Below are 25,470 nucleotides of genomic sequence, written 5' to 3' on the forward strand. Positions count from 1 at the left end.
TGCTGGTGCACTTCCCATCTTATTGTGGTTTCCATTATATGCAGGTTTACAGTTTTGTTCCATGGCCCTCAGCTTCCTCACTATATAAATTGTTCCAGCATGCTCATCTACTTATGAAGTAAAGGAATACCCAACACTGGTAACTGAGGCAGAACTGGGCCCGACAGCGCTCTCCTATAGCCTACTACCTGTCCGTTACTGAGTGCCTCCAGAACCCTGCAGGATTCGGTCTTTAGTGACTCTGAATATATGGACATGAAACAATAGCTTTAGCATTAGATCAAACTGCCCTGTTTATGTTTAGGTTGACTAGGAAAAAAATCAGAAAAATAAATACAAAAATAGTCTGAAATACTTTCTGAGAAGGGAACAATGAGCAATCTGAATTGCAGAAACACATACAGATTTAATAAAAGCATATTATTAAGATGTATGTGCTAATATTTTCAAGGGACTATCCAAATACATTTGCTGTGATTAAAAATAACCACCCTGATGTTTTGAATCCACAGTCTAGGGCAGATCAGCAAACACCCTAAAAATGTATTTGCACTTCGTGATATGTACGCAGATGGTTGGCTGAGATTAGTGTACAGACATAAACAACAAAGGAATGTCACTGAGGTTCTGCATGCTATCAAGTCCAGACATGGAACACTTACCACATTGTATAGGCCGATGCACCATCGCTCAAATAAAATCTGCCCAGAAAATCCATTAACAAATGCAAACCAAAGCTGAAACAGAAGAAATTTACACAAAACTTTAGATCAATATTGCAACAAATACTTCCACATATTGAAGAGGAGCCGTGTGGAATGTGGATCACAATCTGGAGACAGCTGCTTAATGTGCTCTAAAAATAATTATCAGCAGTGTCACACAGTTGTTTCTTTTAAAGTCCTGTGTTTTAAATAGCACTGCAGAATTGCTTATTTAAGTTAGCAATTTGTAATATTTGCACCATTACACAATACATACACACACACACCCGATTCATAAATCTATCTAAAGACTATTGACAAATTGTTGACGTGTCAAAAGTTAGAAGCTAACTTGGTTTCTATCACAGCTTGGCAAGAGTTAGAAATTTCACAGTAAACATGTTCTGAAGTTTGCAATGTCTCATTTGACACTATGTGTATAAAAGCAGCACTTCTATAATTCTAGGAAAGTTTTAGAAACTAGTGCAACCAGAATGCTATGATGCCTTGCAAGTTCTGTTTGAAAGATGGTGAGGAGCCAGCTTCCTTGACCTTATTTCTCACATTGCTCAGTCAGCTTCTTCCCATGTTTCAGTACACATCCCACAGCATGGGTAAAGGGAAAGGAAAAAAGGCAGATGACGAAGCATTAAAATTCCTAATTTCCATAAGCATCACCTTCATGCTATCAGAACTTCTACAAGCTAGTAGTTTCCTGGCCTCACCCTGAGAACCCAATGTGCACAAAATCAGAAGAAACACGCCTCTCCAAGAGCATTCCAGCATCAGAACTCACCCACTACTCGTTTGACTAAAGGATTGTGGGTTGAACTGAAAAGGACTGAAACTGTATTTCCAAGAAGAAATCTTAGCTGGTTTGGGTTTCTTAGCCAAGAAAGGCTGAGAAATTCTTCTCTTGAGATGAAATAAATACAGCTAATATAATCAAACATATTCCCAGATTTTTGGCAATGGAGACCCAGACGTCTTTTCTACAGTTCACTATGACTACAAATGAAGATGGTGATCTCAGAAACAATCAGTTCATAATACAGCAATTCATCTGTCTGCTCAGCGACACAAGCATCCCAGTCGTCTGCTCAGTTCTCTGGAACCCCAATAAACAGAGTCAACTTCAAGGCTTTAGTAGTACGACAAAGCTCTCCATTACATTGACCCAGACTACTTTAGGAATTATCATTGTCTGAGACTATAAAGAGTCCTTTTTAAAAATGGAAATGTCAGCAGCTCCTTGTGCAAACGAGATACCGGGCTTTCTCCGCAGCTGGCCCATGACTAAGGCCCTCACTTCTTGTGGGGGAAAAAATCAATAGCTCGTTTCTTTCATTTAGATTTCCCATAACAAAAATAATCTTACCAAAAAGGAGAGGAAGGAAAACATAAAATCCCATGGAATACTTAACTTGCAAGATACTACAGTACCATGAGGGCCAACAAGTATAGACATGCAAATTAAAAATAACAGATTTTTCCTTCAGAAGAACAGAGCCTTGCCTTTATTACGAAATGCTTCTGACCTATCAATTCTGGTCCATGCAAGACTTTTTAAAATCGTCACTGGAAGCTTTATGTAGTTGTGAGAGATTCCCTCCCCCCATGCTTTATGGAAAATGGGTTATGAATATAAATATGCATAACTTTGAAAAGCTTTGGACAAAATACTACTTGGAACCTGTCATTTTAATGTTATAATCCACTGGATTCATATATCTTACTTTGATGCGTGTATCATTTTTGTATTCGAAGTTATGAGATCGTTTGCATTGTTTTATTCCAAATATTTGCTTCTGTGAAAACCTTAACAGGTGTGGCTATTCTGTTGTGAGAGGACAGGATGGCTTGTGAGGGGATAGCAGTAGTTAACTGGCAAAGGTCCTTAATGGGTGCCAATTCACATGTAAGGAACTTTGCTGTGAAATCTCAGATGAGCAGTAGGCAATATTTGCAGCTTGAAAAGGGGCTGAATCATACATGGACAGGTGACTTGCTCATGTGAATCTCCATCTTGGAGTACACTTTTTCAAAAAGAGAACACTGGAATCTCTTCCACAGGAGAAAGGTATAAAGAGGACCATGAGGGCACTCCATCTTTGTCTTCAGCCTGCCTTGGAAATTGCCTGATACCCCATAAGTGGGAGAAAGAGTTTTACAGTGAACTGGAGACCCAAGTCAGGAAAAAATTATTTTTCACCTGAAGCTTTCACCTGACATAAGAACAGATATTTAGGGTAAGAACTCACATGTAACTGGATTCTTAGTAGAGCAGAACTAGCTATGAGTTTTATTTTAATTCGGTAATTCACTTTGATCTGCCTGTTTTACTTATAACCATTTAAACACTATTGTATTGCCTAACAAAACTGTTTTGTTTATAATCAAGTCCAGTGTAATACTTATTACCTGGGGAGGGCTGTGCATATCTGCCTTTCATCAACAAAGGAGGCTTACCTGATTAGTTCTCTCCACACAAATCTTTTGCACAGAGTGTTAAGGATTTATTTGGGGGTTTGATCCCCTGTGGGGGTTAAGTTCCAGGAAGCTGTGCCCTAAGGCTTCCTCCCAGAGCTGTGGTTAAACGTTGTCTGGATTACTATGCAGGGGGCAGTAACCCCGGCCCTGTGCCTCAGTGAGGGGTAGACCAGAGGATCTCTGGCTCAGAAGGATAAGACAGTGAGGAGCCCGAGGGACCAAGAAGGTGGGTGTCAGTGGCATGATCAGCACACCAAGGAACATCCCAAGGGGTCATCTATAACCACACCTTGTCACAATAGTATCACTGATGACAATTTAATAGAAGATTGAGATGGGATGTTTCTGATTCTTCCAAATATCATCTTCTTGAAAAGATTGTGTCTGACTTTGCTATATAAATAAAATTTGTAACCTTTTTATTAAGTTTCTTTTATTTTATGGGAAAAATTAAAATTCCCTGAAATCTATTTCAGACTCAAAAAAGCATCTTTTATTGAAATAATCATACATTAGATAATGAAATGTACTTGATTCCAGGGAAATACTTTTTAAATGGGTAAGAACAAACAAAAACACATTTTGAAAAAGCATTTTGGTACTTTCCAATCCAAAGTTTACTTAGTTTTCCTTTTACCAGGAACCATACACGTAAAACTGCAGCAAAATGAGAACATGCTGTATTTTCAATGCTGACACAAACTTACTTCTTTTACACTCTTTCTGAACATAAGACAGAGTTCTGCAGTTATGACGCACTATAAAATAATGGTTATGCTTATCTTTTGCAGGGTTTGACACCAGCAAATGCCAATCAAAACAACAAAGAATTCATGGCCAATTTCCTTAATATCTTAATGTTAAAGAATACAAATCATGGAGTCTCGTTGTACAATAATATACAAATATATTTATTCTGAAATTGACATAAGCCATAAATTGTCATGTGCGGTTTGTTAAATACTATTTGCTTTTACAGATTATGCATTAGTTTTTGAGGTTATGGGAAAAAAATCCTCTGTCCTAATGTCCTTGTTAACAAGAAAAATTAAATACAGTTGAAGTTGTGCAAGCCACAACTATCCATACTTGACTCAAACTTGGTGAGTTGCTTGAAAAACTTGCCAAGTCTGCCTGGCTTGCCAAGCTCTTGGGGTTTTCGGGGCTTGAGTATAGTCCTGCTATGAGGAAATGAACTGAAAATTATTAAATTAACTTTTCAGGGTTGGAAAAGAAACATTCTTCTCAATTTAACTATTGCTTGACTGCCAAAGCAATTGGAACACTTTATTTATAATTCAGCTATTAAAAAAATACCATCAGGGAAAATAAGAAGTCTGACTTTAATGCAAGGAAATTCAGACCTGAGAGCGAAAATACAGGCTGGCCACTATTATTAGCTTACCTTATTATGGCTAATACTGCAGAGATCTGAGATCAAGGTAATGTTACATATTGTCTTCTCCAATATCAAAGATGGAGTTCATTGGAAAGAAATGAAGCTTGTTAAAAACTGAGACACAGTCCATCTTTTCAGCCTTAAGGCACGCTTACATTCTTCAGATGTAATGACCCCCACTTCTGAAAACTCAGTGCCAACTCTATGTAGGCGTTTGCTCACTACAGAATCAGACAAGAACCTCACTACAAGATCACTGAATAGCTGACAGGTAGTAACAATTTTGTCAGTAGTGATTTGAGTTGAATGCAAGCTGGTGATTTAAACGGAAAATGTTCAATATTCCATTACCAATAGCAAGAGCCACACAGCCCATGCACCTGACTTAGGAGTCTATTTTATGAAAAAAAATGTTCTCACTCCAGTAAGTCTGAAGGCAATTTTAATGGCAATTTATTGCCTTATGCATAATTATTACTTTAACATTAATGCTTGAATTGTAGGAACTAATTTATTTAAATGCTCTAAGGCAATGTGATAGCAAATCAGCTATTCTAAACGTGTATATTTATGATGTCTTGATAATAGTCTGCTTTACAAGTTCTAGAAATGTTTTCCCAATCCTGCTAAAGGGCACGGAACGCTAATATGGTCAGAGTATCAACAACTGCCACAGGCACCAATTACAGATGGATGCTGTTATCATACAGAGATGAGTTAAAGTCTCAAAGTATCCTCTTAACATATGAATTTTGCCTGCTGTCACCAAATAAGCTCATTTACAGTTTGCCTAATAAAGCAGGTTTATGTATCTCATATGCAATTCATTAATAATGTATCCTGATTAAAATCTTCTTTGTTCCAGATGTATCCCTCAATGCAAGATTCTAATTCCTACTCAAGCGCACACAGCCCTAATATAATCCCTTCATTACAGTATATATGGTGCCAATTTTATAATATAGCTAAGGAGTCTCTCTAATAAGATTTGACAGAGTGGGCATGGATTCCTGAAAGTCACTTGGCTTCCTAAGGAATGTTTTCTTGCTCCTTTTATTTGCTTATTAACTGTTAAAAAGAGTAAGGAAATTATGTTTCTTTCAGTAGTGGAAAAAAACATTTTTTTCCAAACCCAACCCACCCTAAACAGCTATCATTTAAAGTCATCTCTAACCTTTTCTGCCAATATCCCAGTTACTCCACCTTTTAGTCTGATTTTTAATTTTAAATGACTAGGAATTAAACAGCAACAGCAAATCAGAAAAATACTTTAGAAGAAATCTCAATAGCAGATGTTCCTGAAATTTTAACAATAATACATTTAAGAAATCCTGAATATGTGTTACTCCTTCTATTGCTGACTTAATTTGAAGACCATAGTTGGTATTTTAATTTACTGCAATAACAAAAATGCATCATTTTGGTCTTTCATCATTTTTTAATTACACAGAAAATCCAGAAATCTATTATTTTCCCCCCAGATGTATTGCTTTTATGTCTTCTCTTCCACACATGAGCACTGAACACCATAAAGATGTGGGGCCATATCATCATGGAAAATGTTTACTAGACGCCCCACACCCCCCACCTCTCCAAAATCCCACAGAAATCAAAGGGCCACATACAATGAGATGATTAAGCCACAGAAGACAAATTTTGGGAGGTAGGCCAGTTCTTGCTTACAGACCAACCCCACCCACCAACCTGAAACCCACACTCACCACCAACCACATACCCCACAATGGAAACACTAAATCAGGAACCTATCCCTTCAACAAACCCCATTGCTACCTCTGTCCATGCATCTACCCTAGTGACACCATCACAGGACCTACCTACATCAGAAAAGCCACCAAAGCTTCTTTCACCTGCACGTCTACTAATGTGATATACACCATCACGTGCCAGCAATGTCCCTCTGCCACATACATTGGACAAATTGGACTGTCTCTATTCAACAAAATAAATGAACACAAATCAGACAAAAAGAATGGTAACATACAAAAACCAGAAGGAGGGCATTTTGACCTCCCTGAACTCACAGTTGAAGCCTGAAAAGTCACCATCCTCAAGCAAAAAAACCTTCAAAAACACACTGCAATGTGCAACTGAGGAGCTGGAATTCATATACAAATTTCACACCATCAGAATGGGTTTGAGTGGAGATTTGGAATGGCTTGTTTGTTAACATAAGTAATAAAAGCTTCTTTGATTCCAGCAATAAGCACCCTTTAGTGCGGTCATGGGTTAGATTTGGAGGCAATGTGATGACAATGGTGAAAAAAACAAAGCCAGGTATGTCAGTCAGTAACTTTTATTGGACCAGCTTCTGTTGGTGAGAAAAACAAGCTTTCAAGCTCCACAGAGTTCATTGTCAGATTTAGACAGCAGTTATTCACATTCCACAACTAACTGAATAAGAATCAATAAATCCTGTCTTCCACCAATCTCTGTATCCTAATGTCTCAACTTGTGAGGTGCTGACTACCTTCAACTTTCATTGATGCTAATGGGAGTTGAGGTTTCTCAGACATTCACAGGACCTTGTTCCACATGAGCAAGATTAACAATGGCATGTATTTTGCTTTTTTCTTCTATGTCCAGATGTCAGGCATCTTGTCCAGTAGCGGCAGCACTGATGAAGTTACAATGATATCTGGAATATGTGCTGCTGGGCTACGTCTACACTAAAGAGGTCTTTCGACAGAAGCCCTTCCAGAAGATCTCTTCCGAAAGAACATCTTTTGAAAGAGTGCATCCACACACACAAAAAAGCAGATCAAAAGAGTGATCTGCTCTTTTGAAAGAGAACATCCATACAGCTGCCATTCTTTCAAAAGAGTGGGCTAGGCATCGAAAAATCAGGCCCTTTGAAGTCTGCTCTTTCGAAAGAAGAGCCCTGCAGAGCATCAATGCACATTTTCGTTTGAAAGAAGCTTTCAAAAGAAGGCATTCTTCCTGAAACGGGAGTGGAAGAGCACTTTTGAAAGGAGCTCCGTATTCTTTCAATTTACTTTTGAAAGAATGCTTTTTGTGTGTAGACGCTCTGTGGGATCTTTTGAAAGAGTCCCCTTCTTATGAAAAATCTTTCAAAAGAACTTGCTAGTGTAGATGCAGCCCTGGAAAATGCTTTTCTGTGATGATATCAGCTTAGGAGTTGCATTGCTAAGTGGAGTAAGAAAGTAACAACAGGGGAAAATGTGTTATAGTTCTACATCTGTGTTCCTCTAAAACAGGATTACTTAGTATATTTCTGCTTCTTTGAGAAGTGAGAAAGATGCACTCTACTTACGTTTGGATTGCAGCAGGATAATTTTGCCCAGTATGATCCATACAGGGGCTTGGAGTCTATCTTCACAAACACTGCAGGATCACCTTCCCAGCGTCTGCATGTTGCTCAGAATGCCACAGTAGCAGCATAATGGTTCGTTAATGTATGGATCGATAAGCATGTGGCAGCCCTGCAAAGATCCAGCACTGAGATGTCACTTAACAATGTTGTGGATGTAGCTTGTGTTCTCTTAGAATTTGCTTGCACCTGCAGATGGGGTGTAGACATTTCATATACAGACTGGATGCCGTGAATCATCCACTTAGAGTTTGTCTGTGAGAAGATCACTTGTCGCTTCATATGGCCTACATACAACACCAAAAGATGAGGCAAAGCTGAAATGGTCTAGTCCAAAGTCCAGACATCTTCTGCATCCAACACGTGAAGATGTTGCTACTCTAGCAATGAATGCAGCTTGGGAAAAACACAGGCAAATATACCACCTGGTTTCAGTGAAAGAGAGATCACTTTAGACACAAAATTTGGTGCAGCTGAAGCATCATGAGGAATGCAATTATATACACAAGAAAGAAAAAGGGCAGGAAGCCAGAGTTTCGAACAGATGACCCACAAAAGCTGCTAAGATAATGCTCAAGCCCTGGAAGGGAATGGGTTCCCACACCAACGGACAGAGACATAAGATTCCTTTGCAAAATCTTGTCATCATGGCATTGAAAAACACTGATCTTCCACCAAAAGGTGGATGAAAGGAGGCTGAGATCACTTTGAGATGGGCCAACTAAAGATGCAGCAGGTACTCCAAGATGTCTTGGATACTAGCCAGTGTTTTCTGAACTCTGTGGGCCAATAACCACATTGAAAAATACTTCCACTTTGCTGACTAGCCCCCCGACCCAAGTAGAGGGGTTTCTGCTAATGATTAGGACCTGATTAACAGTCACCAAGCATTTTTCCTCCTCATTATTTGGCAATGGGAAAGCAACACATTGAGATTCAGAGAGCTAAATACAGGATACAGAGTAAGATCTTGATTCTGTGTGAGCAGGTCAAGATGGAGATGAAGGGATACAGGAGGCTGAATCAACAGAGCAAGGAGGTCAGAAAACCAGCACTGCCTTGGCTATGCAGGGGAGATGAGGATGAGCTTGGCCCATTGCACTTATAGCTTGAAGATGACCAATGGAATTTCTGAGATTGGAGAAAAAAGCATACTGGAGAGCCTGCTGCATCAGTCAGGGAGCCTGGACTTGGGCAGCCTGGAAGGCAGAAAAGCCGGCGTTTCCTGTCACCCCTTGGAGCGAACAGGTCAGCCACTGGGATGCAAAGTTGACTTGCAGAACACTGGGCTTTATCGACCCCTTGTGGTTCAGTGGAAAAATTCCTGATGAGAAGGTATGTGAGATGTGGTCAGCTGTTGGAGTGATATCGTCCTCGATGCAGAACTGCCACAACCCGATCACCTCATGGTGGAGCACTCTGGAGAGCGCCCCTCTTACCTGTTCACATTGTAGTGGTACTGTTGGCAAGAAAGGGAACTACTGAACCTTAGATGTGGTCTAGGAACATGAGATAAGCATCACAGATGGCCTGAAGTGCCAAGACACTGACATGCAGTGAAGTTTCCTACTCCAATCAAAGGCCCTGAACCTTCCGCAACCGCAGATGTACTGCCCAGTGAAGCATCAGCAACAGCATCCCTGGTTAATGATGTCTGGATGACGGGAACGCCTTCGACATACATTTCCTTGAACTAACCACATCTGCAAGGAGTACAGGATTGATGGAGACAGGCACACTACCCTACCTAAGGGGTGAAGAGTTGGATAGTAAACAGTCCTAAGTAGTGTTCCCTACAAGCCATGAGCTTGTGTAGCCACTCGGGACAGATTTCAATGCTGCCTAGCTGATTAGCATAGTGCCCAGGGGAGGGGGTGTTTCCTGGTGGTGCACATTCACACATGCCTTGGTGCATATAAAAATTGATTCTGCACATGGATGGAAAAATATGCACATGGATAGAAATGATTAGGCAGAACATTGGTCCTCAGCCACCTTTGCAGAGTGAGGGCACAACCTCGTGCACTGAAGCAGCTGCGTGCATGTAAACATGGGACCTCAGAAATACCTGAGCTGTCATGGAAAGTTGACCATGCAGATCGAGACAATGGTGGTAAATGGTTAGGAATCAGCTGACTGGCAGGAATACTTTCAAACTCAGAGTGATCTGTATTTTTGAATGAGGACCAGCATTGACTTTCCTGTGTTTGGAATGAGGCCCAGAGGGTCAAGTAAGTGCTGTGTAATGCGTTATGTGAGAAAGTATCACTCCCGAACAGGGTGGACAGTGTTTAAATCCCACTCAGGGCATCACTGGGGAGTACATAACTATACACAACTTACATTAATCTAAGTAGCTCTACCAGCTATAGACTTTGTTTGAACTAGCCCCCAACTTTGAAGGGGGGCATGGTAATTAGGATGTTGGGAGATTACTAATGAAGTGCTGTGGTGCATAGGCAGGACTTCATTAGGCTAAATCTCCCCCACGGCAACTTTGAAATGTCAAACTTTGCAATGCCAGCTTGTGTGTAGCCACGGGTCAACTGCAGGGACTTCGAAGTGCCCACGCTACATTGCAGTCCCTTTTCACAATTTGAAGTTGCCACGGGGGAGATTTTGACTAACAAAGTGCTGCATATGCACCGCAGCACTTCATTAGTAATTGAGGTTCGGGTCTAGTCTAGACACAGCCTATGGGTATTGCTACACAAAATTCTTCAGCTCTGTTGTGCTGGGCACCCACATACTTAAGTGGAATACGTGGCTGCATCTACTTCAAGAAGAGCTATGAGTGACCAGAAAGAGAAGTTACTCACTTGTAACTTGGTTCTTCGAGATGTGTCCCCGTGGGTGCTTCACAATAGGTGTCGGGCTCGCCCGGCGCCACAGATCGGAATTCTTCTAGCAGTTTCTATTGGATCGCGCATGTGCCGACGCGTGCCGCTCCCTTGAGCGCCCCCGGCCATGTGCGCGATCCGGTCCCCACCAGTTCCTTGACCAACCGCCTTGGATGCTCCTGAAAAACACCAGACAGAGATCTGAAGCGGGGAGGATGGGCGGGTGGTGGAGCACCCACGGGGACACATCTCGAAGAACCATCGTTACTACAGGTGAGTAACTTCTCTTTCTTCTTCGAGTGGTCCCCGTGGGTGCTCCACAATAGCTGACTACCCAGCAGTAACCCAAGTAAGGACGTGGGTAATCGATTTATGTGCAGCTTGCCCCCGAAAGGACTGCTGTCGACAGACGGGTATCCTCCTCGAATACCTGATGCAGGGCATAATGCTTGGCCAATGTGTCGTAGGATGACCAGGTCGCCGCTCTACAGATGTCTTTTAACGCGATGCCCTTGAAGAAGGCTGTTGACGCTGCCACCGCCCTGGTGGAGTGAGCCCTAGGCAGGGCCAGCAAAAGGGTCTTTCGAAGCTCGTAGCACATTTTTATACAGGACACAATGTGCTTTGAAATTCTCTGTGAAGAGAGGCCTTCCCCTTTTGACCTGGGAGCGAGAGACACCAGAAGCCTGTCCGTTTTCCGGAAGGACTTAGTTCTGTCTATGTAAAAGGCCAACGCCCTTCTCACATCTAGGAGATGTAGGCGCGTCTCCTTGCTGGAGCTGTGAGGCTTCGTGTAAAACGAGGGTAAAACTATTGGCTCGTTAAGATGGAACTCCGAGGAAACTTTTGGAACGAAGGCTGGGTGTAACCGTCAGGTTACTGCCTCCTTTGAGAATACTCTGCAGGGCGGCGTTGCCATCACTGCCACGAGCTCGCTCACCCTGCGGGCTGACGTAATCGCAAGGAGGAAGGTTGTTTTCATCATAAGGAGTCGGAGGGGTACTGTGGCTAATGGTTCGAAGGGTGGTCCCGATAGCGTGCTGAGCACCAAGTCCAAACTCCACGATGGCGGAAGCGGTTTTCGAGGGGGGTACAGGTTTACCAGCCCCTTCAAGAACCTTGGGATGATAGGTTGGGCGAATACAGTGGGCCCTTCCTCTGTATGTCAAAAAGCTGATATAGCAGCGAGGTGGACCTTTAGCGAGGATAGAGAAAGCCCATCTTGTTTGAGGTCCAATAGGTATTCTAGTATTACGGTTATAGGAACGTCAAGGGGAGCTAACTGGTGGAACACCAGTCTGTAAATCGAGTCCATTTCTGTTCACAAGTCCTCCTGGTGGAGGTCCTTCAGCTACACTCCAAGACTTGTTGTACTCCCTCCGTACACGTGCTCTCTAAGGCGCTGAGCCATGGATTAACCATGCTTGTAGGCTCAGTCCCTGAGGCTGTGGGTGCACTATGGACCCCTGAGCCCGCGTGAGTAAGTCCGGTGCCACCGGTAGGGGGAGTGGTGGACGATTCGACATGCGTAGAAGCAAGGGGAACCATTGTTGCCGGTCCCAAGTTGGAACTATGAGTATCATGAGAGCTCGCTCCCTTCTGGCTTTTTGCAGAACCTCGTGGATAAGTGTTGTGGGGGGAAACGCGTAGAGCAGAGGGCCCTTCCATGAAATCATGAATGCGTCCCCCAGCGACCCCACCCTATTCCTGCTCTGGAGCAGTACTGGGGACACTTCTTGTTGTACTGGGTGGCAAACAAATCGACTTGGGGAAACCCCCATGTATGAAATATACGCCGTAGCAGGTCAGAGTGGATCTGCCATTCGTGCGTGAGTGCGAAGCGCCTGCTCAGCTGATCTGCCTTCACGTTGTGGGCGCCGGGCAAGTACGAGGCTTTCAACGTTACGCTGTTGGCGATGCACCAGTTCCACAATCGGACTGCTTCCGCGCATAACGCATGGGATCGTGCCCCTCCTTGTCGATTGATGTAGAACATAGTGGAGGTATTGTCGGTATTGATCCCGACTACCTTGCCATGCAGGTATTCTTGAAAATGTCTGCATGCATTGAACACTGCTCTGAGCTCCAGTATGTTTATGTGCAGTGTCTGTTCCACAGGGGACCATAGCCCTTGCGTCACCTTGCTGCCAATGTGTGCCCCCCATCCTATGTGGGAGGCGTCGGTAGTAAGAAAAATAGAAATTTGTGGTTGGTGGAAAGGCACCCCCACTAGCAGATTCTCGGGGTTTTCCCACCACGCTAGGGATCTGCGCACCTCTGTCGTGGGTGACACTACCCTGTGGACAGTGTGGGATGCTGGTTTGTAAACACTCGCCAGCCAATGCTGCAGGCTTCGCATGTGTAACCTGGCATTCTGTACCACAAACGTCGCTGCTGCCATGTGCCCCAACAGTTGCAGACACGTTAGGACTGGCACCGTGGCGCTGTATGTCATGACTTGCACCAGGGAGTTGATGGTGCGGAAGCGGGTGTCGGGCAAGTACACTCTTGCTGTGATAGAGTTTATACGTGCCCTTATGAACTCTATATCTTGCGTGGGTTCGGTCTTTGACTTTGCGAGGTTGATAACTAGGCCCAGCGAAATAAACGTGTTCATGGTGACGCGTATCATGAGTAGGACCTCTGCCTTTGAGGCCCCTTTCAGTAGACAGTCGTCCAGATATGGGAAAATAAACACCCCTGTCTGTGCAGGTAGGCTGATACCACTGCAAGGGTCTTGGTAAAGACTGTGGGTGCCGAGGATAGGCCGAACGGAAGAACCCTGTACTGGAAATGTTCCCCGCCGACTGTGAAGCGGAGGAAGCGCCTGTGTGCCGGGTGGATTGTTATATGAAAGTAAGCATCTTGTAAATTGAGGGCTGCAAACCAGTCTCCATCGTCCAGTGCCCTAAGTATGGAGGCAACTGTGATCATCCGAAAGTGTTGCTTGCGCAAGTAACGGTTGAGGCCCCGTAGATCCAAAATCAGCCTCCAGCCTTCTGTTTTCTTCTCTGTTAGGAAGTAGCGTAAATAAAAACCTTTCCCTTGGAATTGTTCCGACACTCTTTTCACCACCCCTATGAACATGAGGTGATCTACCTCCTGCTTCAGCCTCACCTCGTGGGCAGCGTCCCTGAGATGAGGCCGGGTAGGAGGCTTCGTTGGTGGAAGTGACTGGAAGGGGATCGTGTAACCCGTGGCTATAATTTCTAGCACCCATTTGTCTGTGGTGATCTTTTGCCATTGGGAGTGGAACGGTTTGAGGCGATGATGGAACATGAGATGAGAATGGCATTGAGCGATGGTATTGAGAGTGCAGCCCCCGACATACCTGTCAAACTTGCTGTCTCTGGGCCTGTCCCGAGGGTGTACGGCTTTGTTGAGAATGTCGCCTGGGAGCCCTGTCCTGCTGCTGCTGTTGATGGCACCCTTGGTCGTAGCCTCGCTGATATTGAGCGCGCTGTGGTTGGTAAGCATAGCGTCTTTGCTGAGGATAAAATTTCTTTTTCTTGTATGGGGAGTATAAATACCCAAGGTCCTAAGTGTGGCCCTCGAGTCTTTGCTGGAGTGGAGGACCGAGTCGGTTGAGTCCGCAAACAGCTTTTGCTTATCAAAGGGAATATCCACGATCTTCGCCTGTAGGTCTCTGGGGATACGAGACATCTGGAGCCAGGATTCCCTACGCATTACCACTGCTGCGGCTGTTGAACGTGCCACTGTGTCTGCCACGTCCAGGGCAATCTGGACTCCCATCCGCGATGCCACATAGCCCTCTTGGACAATCGCCTTTAAGACTGGCTTCTTGTCCTCCGGGAGTGAATCCATGAAGGGAGTGAGTCTAGAGTAATTGTCAAAGTTATGGTTTGATAGATGTGCCACGTAATTTGCCATTCTCAATAATAGGGTAGAGGAGGAATAGACCTTCCTGCCAAACAGCTCTAGCTTCTTAGCATCTTTATCCGACCCCCCCGATTTGTACTGAGACGTCTTTGACCTCTGCTGGGACAATTTGACCACCACGGAATTGGGTTGCGGGTGACTAAAGAGGAACTCCATGCCCTTGGCTGGGACGAAGTACTTCTGATCCACTCTTGCTCATAGGCGGAATAGAGGCCAGAGTCTGCCATATGTTAGTGGCTGACTCCATCATGGCTTCGTCCAGCGGGATAGCAATTTTAGATGAAGCCAGGGGTCTCAAATTTTTCAGGAGTTTATGGTGCTTCTCCTGCACCTCTGCTATTTGAATGTCCTGCGTGAAAGCTACTCTTTTGAACAGCTCCTGGAATTGTTTAAGGTCATCCGGAGGGGAGACATCCCCGGGGGCCATGGCCTCATCTGGGGAGGATGAGGAGAAACCGCTAGGGTAAACCTCCCCCAAATCCTCTGGCTCCTGAGTTCGGTGATATACTTGCTCCCTGGAGGACTGTGAAGGGAAGTCTTGGGATTCTGGACCTAATTCCCCCTGGGACAACTGTGTTCCCATCCCAGAGCGAGAGTGTACACAGGAGTATTGACGAGTAGTAGGAGAGGACCTGCCCCTGGATCTAGACCTGCGGTGTCTGTGTTCAGCATGATAAGGACGACATAGATAGTGGTGAAGCCGGTTTGTGATAGTACTCAAGGGGATCCATGCCCAAAAATGGTGAAGGTGGCCCGAGCCACAGCGAAATTGGTTGGAGGAACAGAGAAGGAGGCCCGAGATAAGCCGGTGGAGTTACAGCCCAGCGGTGTGGCATGTGTATCTCGGGGGGTGGGGGGGGGCTGGGTGATAAGGGCAGTGCGGCCCTGCCTGGAGATGGACTAAGGTGCTGAGTTTTTGCTTTTGCCTTGCCCCTCCCCTGTGGGGTGGGTGCCACCCTCTCCCGTGCCGGGGATCTCGGCCCTGTTGTCGGCGCCGTGCATTGCACCGTCAGCGGCGGTGCCGCGCAGGTAGCTTCCTCCGGCGCCGATAGGCTCCGTGCCGGGTGCCCCTGCGTCGTCGGCGCCGCGGAAGCCGGTGCGGCATGAGTCGGTGCCACCGATTCCGGCGCTTGCCGTGCTGGCGCTCATGGCGCCTTCCGTGCTGTCTGTTGTGTAATCGGAGGCTCAGCCTCTGCCACATGCGCTGCTGCGCTGCCACTTTCATGAGCTTGCGGCTGGGGGCTCTGCGTTCCGCTCGTCCTGCTCGCTGGGCCCGCCAGCAAGGATTGAGCTGAGGAGAGTTTCCTCCTCTTCTGCACAGAGGAGGTCAAAGAGGCTGCCTTCCTTTTATGCGACCCAGAGGGCCCTTCTGTGTGAGGCTTCTCCGGCGGTTCCAGCTGGAGAGCCTTATCAAACAAGATCATTTTGAGCCTCATCTCTCTGTCTTTCCTGGCCCTGGCTGTAAGCTTAGCGCAGTGGGAACACTTCTGGGTAACGTGCGACTCTCCCAGGCAGCGAATGCATTCACTATGCCCATCAGAGGCCGGCATAGCCTCGCGGCATGACTCACACTTCTTAAACCCCAGAGAAGCCATCGCGGTGAGTCTTTACTGTTAATAGGGTACTTAGCCACTAATCAGTGCTTTCTAACCCAAAATAACATTCACGGCCTTCAGGGCAGCGGGCGGCTTAACAGCCTTCTTGCCCGCCCCTCTCTCCCTCGTTCCTCTTCTCTCTGCTGTCTAATATTCTCTCTCTTTCTCTTCTTTTTTTTTTTTTTTTAATAGTGACAAAACAAATGAACTACACGTAAAAACAAACTCTCTTATCTATCTCTGGCTTTAGGCGGAGCGGATTCCGTCTGCAGCCGATGGCGGTTGAGAAGGAACTGGCGGGGACCAGATCGCGCACATGGCCGGGGCATGCAAGGGAGTGGCGCATGTCGGTGCATGTGCGATCCAATAGAAACTGCTAGAAGAATTCCAATCTGTGGCACCGGGCGAGCCTGACACCTATTGTGGAGCACCCACGGGGACCACTCGAAGGAGAAGCAGTAGTTAGTGGATGAGTAAGACAAAAATAGTAACAAGAAAAAAGCCACTTTTCTACCAAAGCACTCTGCACGTCCAAGTCATGAGGTGGGATGATTGAGGCTTTTGTCCTTCTGAAGCAGGTAAGAGGAATTTTGTGGCGCTTACTCTGTGCATGGTAACATCTGTCAGATAAGATATTAAAAATGTAGGTCCTGCATGCTCTGAATGGCTGTTGATGACCATAAGTCATGTTTTGTAAAATGACAGACATGGGCCAGTGTCACTGGCAAAATTTTCCTTGCCTGGACTGTTGGGAAGTGTGCCAGTTGGTGGCTACCAGCCAGTGTAGATGTAGGTGCAATAAGAGAGAGGCCAATAATTGATTTTTCAGTTTGCTGGCAATTCTGAAAATAATTGGAAGAAACTGGATCAGGAGGAACTGAATCCAAAAATCAGTTCCAGGTTGTATCAATCAGTCAGAAAACAGATTTTTCTGGGAGGCACTGGACTCCCTTGTAATTTTCAGCATAGTGCCTATGGCACTCACTTGAATGCAGAAGAACTGGTTTCAATGCCTCTGTCATGGATGTGGAAAAGGGGTTTAAACCTGTATCTCCTACATGACATGACAGTACCGTAGCCATTGGGTTATAGGCTGCTGCAATACAGATTCCTCTCAATTGCCCATGGAAGCTACTTCACTGTGCATAAATAAGTGAACAGTCACAGCAGAAACTTGAACTTGGGACTCTAGACAAGGGGGCTAGGTGGCTGGCCATTGCCACCACATCATTCAATCATGCTTTCCTTAGCCCCATGACTATTAATTGACATGCATAGTGGCAAAACGTAATTGTTCATATTTGTAGTCAGTATCAGTATCAAATTCACCAATAGTTTCAGGTAGACCAAACTACATTTTCAGTGAATGAACCATTCAGCTGAGAAACTGCACTCAGATCTAGTTGCAGTTAGGTGGTAGGAGAATTTCTTCTCATAGTATGTAAGCATGTACTTGTATATACCTATATATATCCTAAAGTGCTCTGGGATCCTTTGCAATAAAAATTATACTGGGTATATAAGTGCAGAATGAATACTGATTTAATATGCCTTGAACAAAAATGAACAAAGATGATACACTATGGTATATTTGGATAACTTTATATTTAGATAATACATTATATTAATGGAGACTGCTATGTACCTTTTAACTTTATAAACAGATACAAATTATTGACCTAATTTCCCACAACTAACTGAGGAATCCGAGTCCTTGACTGCTGTAATCCAGCCACCCATCTCATTTAAACAGAACTTTGCAACCATTTCTCTCACTTGCTTTTTTGCAGATGTCCCTCATGTTACTATTATATACTCAAGTTCATAGCATTCACTATTCTTGTCATCACAGAAAGGAATCCTTCAGCAGCACTGCTGAATTAAGTCAAAAGGAGCAAGGTCATTTTAGGTCTGGAACAGCTGTCCCTCAGGATTCTGTATTATGGCAAAGTGAACTTCCAGTTTCCTCTTGAAAGTCTCAGCTATTTTTTTTTTTGTCAAATAAAGAAAAATTCTATTTGTGTAAGACCTTGGATTTAGGAGCTTTCACAGAAAGTTTATATAAAGTTATTTGACAGCTTGGAACCAGTGAAAATAGCAAAATTAGCAACAGATAAGCTAAATCAGCAAAGTGAGCCGGAGCTAGGATTTTCTATCACACTTGATAATCATAAACTCTTTCAGTAGTAATCTCAAGAACAGCCTATAATTTTCATTACCCATTGCTCTATTAACATCATAAACACCGAAACTCAACAGTCTGTCTCGAAGACATACAATCTGACTTAAAGGCTTACTAGCAATTTTTTGAATCTACTATGTACTGTAGTTTTATTTATGAATACGGTGCAACAGTTTTTTTTGTAGCAGGAATGCAATATAGTATAGGCAAAGCTCTCTCCTTTGCAACAGTTGTTTAAGAATTTCCTCCCTGCCAGCATTAATGAAACACCCCTCTCTTCAACACTCTTCCCCCAAAAATCATTCCAATGCAATGCTGGTAAAATACACCTATGTGTATTTTTGTATGCACTGGCAAAACCTAAAAGGACAGACACCAAACAAATCTCTTGCCAAAATACATAGTACACTGAAAGTCCACCTAGTCATTTCACCAGCAAAATATTTATTAATATACTTTTCACTGTAAAAATGATCTGTTTGAACTTGTTTTTGGAAAACGAATAGTTTTCTTTTGGTGCAACATATAAAAAGAAATTCTTAGTGGCCTGAACATTCCTTTTTGTGTGTGTGGTGGTTTCCAAAGGAGATCAGTTAAAAAAAATCCAAAAAACAGGCATTAGACAAAATGCCTCAGACAAATAAAAGAAAGCTAGAAGTTCAGATACACGATAAACACATTTACACACTCCATGAACTGTTGGTGCAAATCTGCCTTTTGGTATGTGTCTTTGAGAGCAGACTATTTAGTATAATATTCTGTAAGCAAATAAAACTGCATAGGTGCTGTTTAGAACTACTAAATGAATAAATTCCATCGAAAAGTCAGGGCTAATTAATAATTGTAAAATGACATAACATCAGTTTCCTATACCCAACTGTTCAAGTCTTACAGCATATTTCTGACAAGTTTTTACCATATTTAGTTTAAATATGCAACAGCCTCTGCATTTCTGCTTCTGTGTGCAAAATATTCTGTCTCTTCAGAAGGAGAAATACCTCACAGCAAATAATCAGCAAATTGCCTTAGAACTTAGGTCAAAAATATGCCCTCTGGTTTCCATTGCTTTTCATGAGGTTCTGTAGGAATACGTTAGTCTTAGTGTTTATTCATAATGTAAATCTGAGAAGGCATCTAAGTACATTTACAAGGAATGGGCTACTCAAGGCATGCTATTACTAATCTCATGTTTTAGTAATTACCATCACTGAGAACAGAGATGAATTTAATGTGTATTTTTTGAGGGATATCACTTGATAAACACAAGTCTACAAAACAAAAGTCAGACAGATGCTCATTTTTTATTTGATTTGATTTTTGGCACATGCATATAGAACTAGATAGATGTCTGTGTTAAACACCTGTGGCTATATTAAACAAGAAAACATATAAAAGATTTGTGTGCTAAGGTGAGTGTATGCACTGGATAGTGTTTACATATATATTGTAAGATGCACTAAGGGCTAGATTTTAGCCACCCCTTAGTAAGGTACTCAGTGAAGGGAAGTGAATACTCAGCCTTAAGCCCACACTTTCCCTGTGTGATGCCTGTATAAATGTTCCCAGAATTGCACGTCAGCAGCTGAGGAAACCAGAGCTGGTTTAGAGATGGCCCCTGTGGAGAGAACAGCCCCCTGCAAAGGATGCAAGGTGGCGTAGATAACTAGAGCTCAGTTTTCCTATCAGATAGCCAGCTGAACTGTTTGACTGTGCTGCAGGACCAGGGGGAGATGAGCATCAGAGGGGTAGCCAAGTTAGTCTGTGTCTTCAAAAACAAGAAGTCCTGTGGCACCTTATGGACTAACAGATATTTTGGAGCATAAGCTTTCATGGGCAAAGACCCACTTCGTCACATGCAGGATGGGAAACATGCTACATCTCTTAAAAGGTATTGCAGACTGTACTCACTTGAGACATGGGGGAGAACTACAAGACACTTTATTCTCTGAAGAATTGCTCTGTGTGTGCCTCCAGAGCACCCTCAAAGAAGCCTGCTTCTCAAAAGAATTACCTAGCCTGAAATGTTCCTACAAATTTTAGCCCTATTGATAAAATAAATATCATATACTGTTTTTATTTTAATGCTAGGGAATAGGGAGAGCACAGAATCATTAAAGATTAGGGTTTGAAAAGACCTCAGGAGGTCTTCTAGTCCAACCGTCTCCTCAAAGCTGGACCAACCCCAACTAAATAATTCCAGTCAGGGATTTGTCAAGCCTCACTTTAAAAACCACTACGGATGGAGAATCTACCTTCCCCAGGCAGCCCATTCCAGTACCTCATATTGATGTTCATGTTATATTCTCATCATGTTCCCAGATGGGGTGTGCAACTGAGTTCTAGCATTTAACCATTGCTAGAAATAATCACAATAAATTATTTTTCATTCATGCTTCAATTCAAATAGAGTGAAATAAGATTTATAGAGAATATTTCTACCTATGGTTTATTTTACCAGCATTCTGCAGCACATCTACTTTGGAAACCATTACAAAATCCTATGTGCTGTTGACATGTAAGCATACTTTGATCTCTTCAAAAACGTCCAGTCTGTGTGGAAATCATCACAGTATCAACCCCAATAACACTAATCATTAGTATGTTTATCTGGAAATAAAAACACTCAAATTTCCCTTGGCAATGCTACACACACAGTTGTAACTTCTATAAATACCAGACACTTAATAATGTACTTGTAAGGCTTCAATAAGGCCTTCCTGAACTTGAAGTTAAAAGCCTTTTTGATTTAATATAAAATTATTAAAGCTAACTTAAAATTATGTACCTTTACAATCACACATTACTTCCAAATGAATACTCAAACTAATTATTAGTAAAGTAAACATAGCCAATAATTCATTATTTTTGAAGTGCAATTTGATATTTTGGTATTGTACTCAAGCTTTCTTAAAATTAAAATGTCCACAATACCAGGGTATTAGACAGACCAAGTGGGGGAGGTAATATCTTTCATTAAGCCAACATCTGTAGGTGTGACAGAGAAAAGCTTTCAAGACATGCATAGCTCTTAATGAAGGCTCTCTGTGACTTGAGCAGAAGTTGGTTCAATAAAAGATATTATTTCAGCTCTGTCCAGTTAAAATTGTGTAAGCTACACAATATGTATGTCTACAAACTGACATACATTGCATTACTGAGGCTGAAGATATTTCTTGAGAGACAAAATTGGCCCTCTGGATTTCAGAGATCAGACTTCAGTCATATCTTTAAACAAAGCAACAATATAAGAAAATTTTGTTTGGACTATGTTTATGCTTACGAGAAAGATTTATTACATATAGACTGACCTCTGAATTTGGCCCTAAATTAGTTTTGTGATATTTTAGTGGGTTTACTTTTCACCTTCTTGTGGACCCTCCTTCAACAAGCCTTTCACACCAATATAGACTCCTTTTGACTCATGTTCTCTTAGGCCATGTCTACAGGGGAAGCATCTGTGGAGAGAAGTTACTGTTGGAAGGGATTTCCTGGCAAAACTTCCGTCGACAGATCACATCTACACATAAAAGCATATCAGAAGAGCAATGTGCTCTGTTGACAGAGCAGCCAGCCTGCGTGACCCTCTCTTGACAGAACAGCTGACCAGAAACTCGGCAAACAGGGCTGCCCGGTGAACCGGAAGCTCTGTGTGTTGATTAAAGGGCCCTGGAGCGTCTATACGGCTGTTTTCTCACCAGAACACTGTCAAGAAAGGCCTCATATCTGGATGGGAGTTGTATAATGCTGCTGGCAGATGTGCTGGGTTTTGCTGACAAAGTGCATTTACTGTGTAGATGCTCCGTGTTTTTTTCTGGTTTTGTTGGAAAAAGCCATTTGTGTAGATGGGGCCTTAAGGATTAATTATGCCCTTGGAGATGGACAGCTATTGCCTACTAGCTTCAGACTTATGCAGGTTTACAGGTGTGGGGGCTGAGTTTTGGGGCAGGATAAAGGGAGAGGGAGATTCAGATTATCACAGAAACTGAACTTATTCAAATGACAGTATTACAGTAATGCCTGAAATGCTACACCACAAAATTCATAACCTTAGTATTTGCAGCTTTTACTCATTTTTACACTACTTCGGAATGTAGTTCACCCATAGAAAGAAGTTCTGTGGCACTTTCGAGACTAACAAAAGTGTTCAGAAGAAAGAAGTGTAGTAAGCAAAAGCAATTATTTGTACCACCGTACACATCACTTTTTAACTTAGCTCATATTCTGCAGTTACATCACTGCGTTGTTCTTACCAAGGCACTGAGAGATTGTATTTCACATTTATATTTTCTACATGATGCATAGCATAGCAACATGTGTTTGCTGTAAGCTGCAGCCATTACTGTCTGTGCTCCCACCACCAGGCCAGAGCCTCATTTTACAACATGCAGATGACTCTTGGCTTCTAGACGTACATCCCACACCCTTACATAACATGGAACACTGCTCCACACCATCCTATATATTGTACTGCTTCAACCCCTCTAGTCTGACACCTTCCAGACCATTGCTGAATGAGAGAATTTGCCAGACCACAGAAGGTCAATTTTGTCTAGTAGCATTACCAACATTTCCACTGCTTACTGGGCTCTTAGAAGACATTTAGGGGTAAATTACCCCTAAATAACAGCACAGAACACTGAGAGCCAGGACTGGTGACTGTAAACCAACTTTATGAGATCACAGGAAACTTGTTCACACCCAGGAGAAGTGGTCATCTGGCTAACTAAAATCATGCCAGATTACAAATATTGCTGGATGAGAAAGTGCTGGACTAGTGTGGAAATCCAGACAAGATTAGAATTTGCATAAAAAAAGGCAATGGAAAGCATTTTGAATGGATAGTGATGGCAATTTTCAAGATAACTGGATTATTCCCTGGACTGAAGGTGAAGTGCTGAACAAAACAGAACATGCTTTTTACAAAGGATCTTTCATACCCAAGGTCTGGCTTAAGCAGAGACATCCCACATCCTTACGTAACATGGAACACTGCTCAACATATCACAAAATGTATTTGAACAATGACTAAGAAAACTCTGATAGATGAAAGGTTCTGCATCAAGTCTGAAAAACAATATAAATTATAGGGTTAAACAAATGGACTCCATCCCTTTATGTTACTTGCCAGCAGACTGGAGAGGTAACTGACGTTTGGCTGCATTCCTCTTTGTGCAGATTGGATTGAGATGGTTTTCATCGATCAAAGTCAATAAATAAGAGCGCTGCAAGGCAAGAATTTATATACTGTAATGTCACAGGCTTGCCCAGTGCTTCAGATACAGGGAGACATGGTGCCTTGAAATGGAAAAAGAACAGGCTACCAGGAAGAAGCAAACTACAAACAGCCATACAATGCTGTGATTCCTGGATACCAGAACTGAACAAGACAAAGAGAAGTCACATAAAAAGTGAGACCCAGAGGAGGCAGAGAGAGTATCTCACGTCCAGGGACTCCAGACTAAGCAATTCCTGTGACAGTCTCAGAAAAGATGTTGCAGCCCAGGAAATCAATTTGCTTCCAAATTGCTTCTGAAATATGTGAATACCCAGTCAGAAGACCACTTCTCTAGGAGAAAGAGCAAGAGCAGTAACTCAGAGAGACCTTATGGACCCAATTATGTCTTTCTTGTGGCAGAGCAATATTAGGGGTAGGGAAGGAGTGCCCTGCTGAAGAATGTGCTTGGAGCCATTCTACTGTGAAAGCCTGTTGGGGGTTCTGGGAAGAGGGAAGTTACACATGCTTTTCACTGTACTTTTAAAGAGATGTTGTAGCAAGTGCTCCCTACAGCAGACCAGAAGAGTAAGGCCGTGGCACCTCCTGAGTCTCAGCCAGAAACATTCCCTCTGAGGCTGGCCAGGACCACAGGCAGCACTAGCCTGTAAAAAGAGCGTCCTTCCTTCCTTAATGCCATGCCAACCAGCGCAGGCAACGACCATGGCACTCCACCTCTGTCTATTCTGAGTGCTTTCTAGCATTTTTACAGTGCTTCTGCACCGTAACCAGGAAGTAACACTCTCCCATAATTTCTTTCGCTGCCTACCCCTACCCCGTTTACCATCTAATTTCCCTGTTGTTACTAGGTGTTCAAGTCCTAATTTCTTCATTACATGTCCTTTAAATTTTGCTTGTCTTGTCCTTGGTCTTACTAGCAACCATCTCCTACACTGCTTCAATCAAAAGAGACTCATTCATCCTCTTAGCTGTCCATGGAATAAGTAACATCCTCCTTAAAAACCACATTTCTGTGGCTTCAATGGACTTCTCAACTTGCTTGCTCATTATCTAGACTTCAGACCCATATAATAATATTGGCTCAATATAACATCGCAAAACTCTTTTCCTCACTTCTAATGATAACGATTTGTTAGTGAGAATACTCCTCATTCTCTGGAATGCAGACTTCGCTTGTGCAATTCTGCATTTAACTTCTGTTGTACACCTACCATCTGATGTGATATAACACCCCAAGTATTTAAATTTAGTCACCTGATGTATATCTAGGCTACGTCTACACTAGCACACTACCTCGGAGTAGCCTATTTCAAAGTAAGGACATCGAAATAGGCTACTTCCATGTGTACCATCTACACGTCCTCCAGGGCTGGTGCCGTCAAAGTTCCACGTCGAAGTAGCGATCAGGAACATAGAAAGGAGCCGCCCTGGAAGGAAATGTGGAGCGTCCACACACACAAGTGCTCCCCGTCAAAATAAGGGGCCAGCAAAGCCCCAAGCCACTCCCTTAAAGGCCCCTCCCAGACACACTTGCCCTGCACATATATCTTCTCTGGAAATACCATCACTGGACCTAACCAGGTTACTCACAGAATCACGGGCACTTTCTCATGCTCCTCTACTAACATCATATATGCCATCATGTGGCAACAATGCCCAGATGCTTTGTATATTGGACAGACTTCTAACTCCCTGAGACAAAGGGTCAATGGGCACAAAACAGACATCAAAACACTCCAGATCCACAAACCAGTTAGTCAACATTTTAATGGAATGGG

The 25,470-nt window shown here is 43.2% G+C and overlaps 1 protein-coding gene across 2 annotated transcripts in view; it reads right to left on the reverse strand.

Moving 5' to 3' along the window:
• ATP8A2 (ATPase phospholipid transporting 8A2) overlaps positions 1 to 25,470 on the reverse strand; it is a 556,173-nt gene that overhangs the window by 173,141 nt on the left and 357,562 nt on the right. For both annotated transcript variants that reach the window (XR_012644144.1, XM_074985625.1), the window contains one exon: positions 663 to 737. Coding sequence is in view for 1 of the 2 variants with exons in the window: in XM_074985625.1 (XP_074841726.1) it covers positions 663 to 737 (75 nt within the window). In the remaining variant the exon portion in view is untranslated. The remainder of the gene's footprint in view (positions 1 to 662; positions 738 to 25,470) is intronic.

This window comes from Carettochelys insculpta, chromosome 1 (assembly GCF_033958435.1).
Source record: "Carettochelys insculpta isolate YL-2023 chromosome 1, ASM3395843v1, whole genome shotgun sequence".
NCBI classification, from domain to species: domain Eukaryota; kingdom Metazoa; phylum Chordata; order Testudines; family Carettochelyidae; genus Carettochelys; species Carettochelys insculpta.